Here is a 7,968-nt window from a genome sequence, read left to right on the forward strand (position 1 = left end):
CAAAAATGTATAACAACGTCATCCATATCAATATAAAAATATAACAAATAAATTTAAAAAATATAACAATTTTTAATGTATTTTTTATTATATTTAAAAAAATATAACAATTTTAATTAATTTTATCAAAAATACAACAATTTTTTAATTAACTTTTTTATCTTATTTAAAAATATAACAATTTTGAATGTATTTTTATTTACAATTTTATAATAATTTAACATTTAACAAAAATATAATTTTTTAACCAACAAAATATAACATTTATAATTCTTTTTAAAAAAATATATAACAACGCCATCTGTATCAATCTAATAATATAACAAATATATAAAAATATAACAATTTTTAATGTATTTTTTTTTTAATTTTAAAAAGTATAACAATTATTATTAATTTTACAAAAATATAACATTTTTAATTAATTTTTTATCCTATTTAAAAATATACAGTTTTTAGTGTATTTTTTATTAACAATTTTATAATAATTTTTTTAACAGAAGAAATATAACATCTAACAAAAAAGTATATCATTCGTACCTGATCAGTTTTGTACGAAACTTCAGGGTAAGCGGGCTGCTCGTCCCCCAATGACTCTTGCGCGTAAGAAGGCTCACCAACGTCTTCTTTTACTCCCGAGGCACCACTAACGAAAAAGTTATTGCCATATTCTTCATGTCCGTACGAGGCACCGTAACCGGCTTCATAATACGGAGACTCATAACCATGATCATAGCTAGGTACGCCTAATTGAAAAAAAACAGCGGTTAAATCATAACAGCACATCTAAAACCCTTTATAATAATAAGTAAATTTATTTTTATCTTGTTCAGATTTGGGAGCAACGGTTGGTGGGGCACAACAAACTAAAAAACAACGGGTAAAAGGTAAAGGTAATTTTAACGCCGAATAGAAAAAAGTAAATAAATACTTACCTCGTTGAGGTCTGGCAACAACGATTCATTATGATGGGAACGAAAGCCGGACACGACCTCCTCCGTGTGATCATCATTTCCTCTTCCATCGTAAGAATCAGGGACAGCAGACCCCTCCTAATACAAACGGTGTGCTAAGCATTTCATAAACAAAAAAAAAACAAAACAAGTTAAAAAATGTTATACCACACTGCTTTCTGGAATAAATGTGCTCGTGTTTGTGTCGAATGACTCGCCGAAAATGTGATTGAACCAAAACATGTTGTTAGCAAATGTATTTAAAAACGAAGACGATATATTACCTCTGTCTTCTTTGTAGCTTAAATAGGGGAAGCAGAATGCAATTTCAAAATTCAATACGGGTCGTATAGGCCTATACGACCCGTATAGGGCTGACGTCAATCACTTTCTATCACTTTTGAGTGACAGAAAGCAACCTCGTACTATAATACGGATCATATAGGCCTATACGATCCGTATTGGGGTTGCATGTGAACCCTAGCTGTCAGCTTTGAAGGACACCTAGTACTAATACGCATCGTATATGCCTATACGATGTGTATTATTCCGTATGATGGGGACATTATTAGCCTTTAACTGACCTTGAAGTTTGAATTTCACCTAATACGTATCGTATAGACCTATACGATGCGTATTGAAGGTGTCGATTTAATTTTCCAAGGAGTGCAAATAATACGACTCTCTAATAAGACTCAGTTTTTCAACTTTTCGAGTGATAGAAACACTCTACATACATATTAAGATCCTTGCTAATAATTGTAATAGAAATTACTAATAATACTAATAGTTGTAATAGTTAAATTAAGTAAAATGAATTTGTTATTAAAATTGATCAAAGCAAAGTCAAGACGAATTCAGTGGTCTCTACTCGTCATGCCCACTTGTGACCAAAAGGATAATGATTCGTGGGAATGTTTTGCTGTAGACGCAATAAAACTTTTGTGACTTTCAACAAATCCATTTTTTAAAAACCATGTTTTCATTCAATTTTTATGTGTGTTGGAGCTTTCGTTTTTTAATTGATAAATCTGTCATCAAAAGTTATGAAATTTTAATAAATACTATTTTGTTTTAGATTTTTTCATCGTTGTTTTCTAATAAACTTTAATAGACAAGACATATAATTATATACAAAAATTTAATAAACCAAGTTAATTACAACAAATAAATGAATAATTTAGTTAGCTTATATTTTAAGAAACTTTCTAAAACATTAAATTGGATCTCGTAACTAAATGGATATGGTGTTATTCAGTGGGAGTGGAAACGTTATCCTTCTACGGATAATGAGAGGGTGGAATTGATTGATTGTCATAGAATGGTTACGGTAGTTCGGCTTAATCATAGGAACGACTCATGGAGATGGAATACCGGTTCGAATGTTATGTATACGGTCAAGGAGGCTCGGAAATGGCTTCGAAATGATGAAGGGGAAGTGGATGGTTACAAATACAAGTGGTGTAAGTGGATTCCTAGTAAGTGCAACGTTTTCATGTGGAGGACTAATTTGGATAGGATTCCTACGGCTTCTGCCTTGGCTCATAGGAATGTTATCACTGGTGATGGTTTGTGTCGGTTCTGTGGTGAGGTAGATGAGACTACAGAACATATTTTTACCGCGTGCAGGGTTTCCAATGGGTTATGGCTTGGGGTCGCGTCGTGGCTGAAAATTCCCCCCATGATCATTTTCTCAGTTAAAGACATTTTGAGTCTTGTGGACTTTATGCCTACTCTTACCGCAAGGAAAGGTATCATATATGGCATTCTTGTTATTGTGTGTTGGAAGATATGGGTGACCCGGAATGAGATTATTTTCAAACAAGGAAGTGCGAATGTGACTAAGATGCTTTCGGATGTAAAGGCGATTAGTTATCTTTGGTTCAATAGTAGATCGAAAAAGGATAGGATAGAGTGGAAAAAATGGTGTAATTTTGATGTAACTTGATGTTTTGGCTTTTGTGATTATCTCCGTCTTGGAGATAATCCGTTTTTGTGGTGTTATGAAGTTTGCCTTTCAAAAAAAAAACTAAATGATAACATTGGCATCCAGAATACTAGGTATTGCTAGATCGCGTAAAAAATGGATATACATCATTTAAAATAAAATTATTTTTTCAAGAACAATATTTTTTTTCTCAGTTCGTAATGTTTTATTTCGAGAAATTATGTATAAATACACACATAAGCTCATCGAAACCTTTATATGTTCTTCTTCAACTCTATCGCTCTATAAATCCTCAAAGATCATCGGGTATATACAAACAATTCATAGTCTTTGATTCAATTATATTATTAAATTAACTCAATCAATCATCGGTAACGATCTAAATTGTTTTTTGCATCTTTTGATTTTTTTTTTCTCTTTTTGAGATCAGATTCAATAATATTATCAGATTGTTGTGAGATTATTGAGGAATTGTGTTGTTTATTGGAATCTAGATTGATAAAGTTTTGAGGAAAACGATGTCGGAATTAGCGGTTGATTGCCGAACGACATCGTATGGAACAGTTTCATCGAGTGGATTCTGGTCGACGTATTGTGGTGATGTTAGTTATAATCAGCTTCAGAAGGTATTTTAATTAGATGTGGTTTTTGTGATTTTAGATGTGTTTATTGTGTTTTAATTATTTAATTGATTAGTTGTGTATAGATGTTACGGGTTTGAAATAATATACTTGTCTGCAAAAGAAACTTACAATTTGTAAACGATTTTGAATTAAAATGTTTACCTGTGTCTTAAATCTACGAATTCACCAACTTTATAATTGATGTTTTTAAGCATGTTTTTTAAGTATTGCCTGTATGTGGCACGGTTGGAATAGGTTGACTATTTGGATTGAAAATCTAGAAGTCGAAACCCCACTGAGATCAAGATAGGGTTTAAGATTTGGTATTGCGTCAATGACACATAGTCGTCTAATCTCTAGTCGACTTTGATCCAGACGGTTTTAATTTTACAATTTCATAGTTGTAATGGCTTACAACACTTTATAAGGATCTTACACTGATATAATGCAAGCGCCTAAGATTTCCATCTTCTTGTGTTGATGTGTATAAGGTGTGACAAAAAGAACACATACACCCGTGTTATTGGCTCAATATTTTGATAAATACAAAAGTTCCATAGCGAATTTGTTAATGTTCATGGTCAAAGTGACATTTTTGAAGAAAAAAAAAATACTATAACATTAATATATTTTGATAAAACAAAAGGTACACAAGATATTTGGTAATTTCATGATCAACGTGACATTTTTGAAGTATAAAGTATAAACAAAATGAAGAGTGAACAATAAGTTATGGTGCCTATCAAATCATTCAGGTGAACAGATTGTATGCCAAAGCTAGTGTGAACATATATAATTAAACGTGTTGTATTCTTAAATAATTTAATGTTTGCGTGAGAGAAATGTCGCACGAGACACATGGTCTCCCTCCACCCACCTTTTTTCAGCCGCCCTCTATCTCCCTCACCGAATTCAACATCAAAAGTTCATGACCATAGCTAGAGGATATGGTGATGGTTCTCTCTTAGAGGATGATCGGTCACGTAAGCGCCACAACATAGTCATCCCAAGGATGGTCCATCTCACAAAACTAGAGGGTATGAGAGAATGGTCCTAGATGATCCTACCCTACAAAAAATAAATCCCAAATTTGAAAATTTAAAACTAAAAAAACTCATCAAATTAAAGCACATCTAAATAATTCACCTTCTGAACGAAAAACAGATTCAAGATTTCTAATTTTTGCTTTTTTTGCTTCAAATTCTTCAAACTCTTCACTTTCTTTAGCAGATCTTTTCTGAAAATCATAAACCACACCAATCAAATTCATACCAGAATGGATCCAAATATCCAATCAACAACAATTTAATAACAAATAAATAAAGCAAAACCTTGGATGCACATCCGTCTGCAACACTTGGATCCATAAAAAAATGTAAAGAGGGGAGAACGATGGGTGAAATTAGGGTTTATATTCTGATGCCAAACAATGAAGAACAAACAATCAAGGGGGCCCCACCAAATTTGGACTGTCTCCAACGTCTAGAAGTCGCCGGTGAGGACGGGGACGGAGGGGGGCGGGATGATGTTCTGCCGGCACCGAACTTCGACGGAGATGGAGACAGACCCCATACCCTATAGCCTTCCTCCATAGAATACACACATCCATAAACAATTGAATGGTAAAGGGCTTTTCAAAGATATTAGTTTTTTTTTTTTTTTTTTGAAAAAATAAACTTCATTGAAACACATCTCCGACCCAAACGGGCAAAATGACAAACAAACAACAAAGCCCCTGGCCCAAATGGGTAAAGGGCAGAAAATTACAACATGTACAGTGAGTATTTACACCACTCCGCCCAATTAATATAATTACATTGAGATCTGTTTTTAACCCAAGCAAAACCTCTCGACTTTATCTCCCTAATGATATCTTGCGAACTACACTTATTGTGGTTGAAAACCACCTCGTTTCTTCCTTTCCAAATGCACTAACATGAGATAATAGTCAGCCCGTAAATGATCTTCTCCTCCTTCTTACCGCTCTTGACTAACTTATGGATGTCTAAAATGTCTTTAAACTCAAAAAAGAATAACAGCCACATATTTATATTATGGATGGTTAGTGTAATTTTAATTTTTCAAAAATTTCTATCATGGATAGTTGTTTGGCTCCTAACTTCTTGTTGGAGCCTCCAATGTATTCTTAATAATATTTACCATTAGAAATACTAAATGACTTTTGGAATACAGGCTAGGCTGTGTAGAAAATTTGTTACTCTTTAAGTAGTTGAGGGTTCTAATCGTATGGACGGCAAGTATGTAGACTAATGAGTAGAATTAAAAAAAGTAAATTGGATTTGAATAATCTCAAATTTCTTAATGTGGCCGATAATAATCTCAACTTAGTTATTTGCAGATAATAATCCGTACTAGTTCACTTTTGCCGATAATAGTCCACCGTTAAAAATAGCTTAAAGGAGTTATGTTTTTTTTCCGAATTACAAACCGATGTTTTAGGAATTTTGATCAGAACGAGGATACGAGTCGATTTATGTAAAACTTATCTCGAAACGGTGCTCTAAGCGGCTTGATTTTTGTTAATTGGAAGTTTAAACACCCGAATTGAAGCCCTGTTTTCGTCGTTTGGGGCAATATTTCGAGGTAAATTTTATATCAGTCAACTCGTATGTTCGTTCTAATCAAAATCCCTAAAATGTCAGCTTGTAATTCGGAAAAAAAAAATCTTAACTCCGTTAAGCTATTTTTAACGCAGACTATTATCGGCCAAAAGTGAACCAGGTCGGATTATTATTGGCAAATAACTGATTATCGACCAAATTAAAGAGGTTGAGATTATTTAAATTCAATTTGCCTTAAAAAATGAATTTTCCTTGATCATTAAGTTAATTATGTAGGATTAGTCGTTTAATAGATGAATTCAAACACTGTGCATATATTTATGTTGTTGTGTTTCGAGTCAATTCATCTATATTTACGAATATAAGCATTATTTGGTTGCATGGGGAAGGATCCACTAAATATAGATTTTGCCTGACTAGAATAAGAAGGATTGTGATGATAACATCTGTCACTCCTTATAAGTAGGAAGGAAGGGCATTTTACTACTAAAACATTTTGTTTCTTATAAGTAGGGGTGTGAAAATGACATGTCACACTCCTTTTATTTTCTAAAAAATACAAAAAATCTACCACAAAAAATCCAGTAATAAAAAATATAGCAAAAAAAAAAACCAATACAAAAAAATATAGCCCTAAAAAATTTAGTATAGAAAATATAGCACAAAAAAAATCAAGTACAAAAAGTCAAACACAAAAAAATTCAGCAAAAAAAAATTAGCACAAAAATGTAGTACAAAAATCTAGCACACAAAAATGCTATACAACATAGAAATATAACACATTTTTTTGGGTTTTTTTAGTCGTAATATTTTATATAGCAATATGGTACTCAAATTTAAGATAAGAATATGCTCGATTTTATGGTGAAATTTTTATAAAAAAATAATTTCGTATAATAACATTATGAACATTTAAAAATGAGTGTGGAATATGCATGTGGAGAAAGAAAGTCAATAAATATGATTTTCTGATGATACCTTTACACTCTTTTTTTACTACAATTTCATCTTAACCATTGATTTGAAAAAGAGTTAACAGTCTTTTTTTACTACAACAACGAAAAAACCCTCCCTCTCTCCTGGGCGATTTCTTGCTCATCATGAAACCCTAATTTTTCTTTGAGATTCGTTTGTATAACAGTCTGTGATTAGAGGTTGTTCATCCAATCTCTATAACGAACTCGTTAGCAATAGTAATCAATCTGAAAGTAGGGTTTTCTTTCGTTCTTTCTTAATCGCCGCCATAGATGCTGTATTAGAGATTCTAGCTTATTAATCTGGTTGTTATTGGTCGCGGTTAACTGAGTTTAACTTAGCTAGATTGATACTCCGGGTTAATGTGTTAAGGATTGATTTTCGGCTCTAGGGTTTCAGGATTAGGGTTTTCTTTTCTGTCATTGTTTTTTGTTCGGCTGGAGGTTATTGTTTTCTGGTGATTCGTGTGCATGGAGCGTAGAAGTGATGGTCAAAATTCGTTGAAGGAGGGTGTCACTCCGGGGACGGAAGAGAAGTCACCACCGGTTCGTGGTATTGGGTTGCGAGTGACAAATATTGAGGGCAACAATCGGTTTCCTAGGCGGGGTATGTACTCAACCAACAATAGTTCGGTTATTGATGGTTTGTTCGAAATATCTAAACCTGTGGAGTTGAATGCTGATCTTGCATGTGGATGGAACTATGTGGCGGCAGTGAAAGCTTCCCATGCAAACCCTAATTCGGCTGATAAAGGGGCGATGACCAATCAGGAAGATAACCAGGTTAATGTGGGGAATCCGAAACCCTTGTCATACGCTGAGTCGGTTTTGAATAATAATAATTCTAAAAAGGTAAATTTCCGGAATCTGGCTAGTATAGAGACACAA

The 7,968-nt window shown here is 33.2% G+C and overlaps 1 protein-coding gene and 1 long non-coding RNA gene across 2 annotated transcripts; one reads left to right on the forward strand and one right to left on the reverse strand.

Annotated features, from left to right (window-relative positions):
• Positions 1-2,274: 2,274 nt before the first annotated feature.
• LOC110866636 lies at positions 2,275-3,622 on the forward strand. Its single transcript, XM_022115778.1, has 3 exons — positions 2,275-2,892; positions 3,396-3,527; positions 3,608-3,622. The coding sequence occupies exons 1-3, from the start codon at positions 2,275-2,277 to the stop codon at positions 3,620-3,622; spliced, it is 765 nt and encodes a 254-aa protein (XP_021971470.1).
• Positions 3,623-4,225: 603 nt separating this feature from the next.
• LOC110866302 lies at positions 4,226-5,125 on the reverse strand. The gene is made up of 3 exons (XR_002551311.2): positions 4,856-5,125; positions 4,671-4,761; positions 4,226-4,592 (listed from the first exon to the last, which is right to left on the reverse strand). It is a non-coding gene; the product is annotated as an uncharacterized LOC110866302 (long non-coding RNA).
• Positions 5,126-7,968: the final 2,843 nt, after the last annotated feature.

Source organism: Helianthus annuus, chromosome 7, assembly GCF_002127325.2.
Source record: "Helianthus annuus cultivar XRQ/B chromosome 7, HanXRQr2.0-SUNRISE, whole genome shotgun sequence".
NCBI classification, from domain to species: Eukaryota; Viridiplantae; Streptophyta; class Magnoliopsida; order Asterales; family Asteraceae; genus Helianthus; species Helianthus annuus.

Bases quoted from the DNA above. Each gene is read 5' to 3' on its own strand.
- LOC110866636 (XM_022115778.1), top strand. From the start codon at position 2,275: ATGGTTACGGTAGTTCGGCTTAATCATAGGAACGACTCATGGAGATGG. The intron at 2,893-3,395 runs GTAACTTGATGT...ATTGGAATCTAG, and splicing joins AAAAATGGTGTAATTTTGAT to ATTGATAAAGTTTTGAGGAA.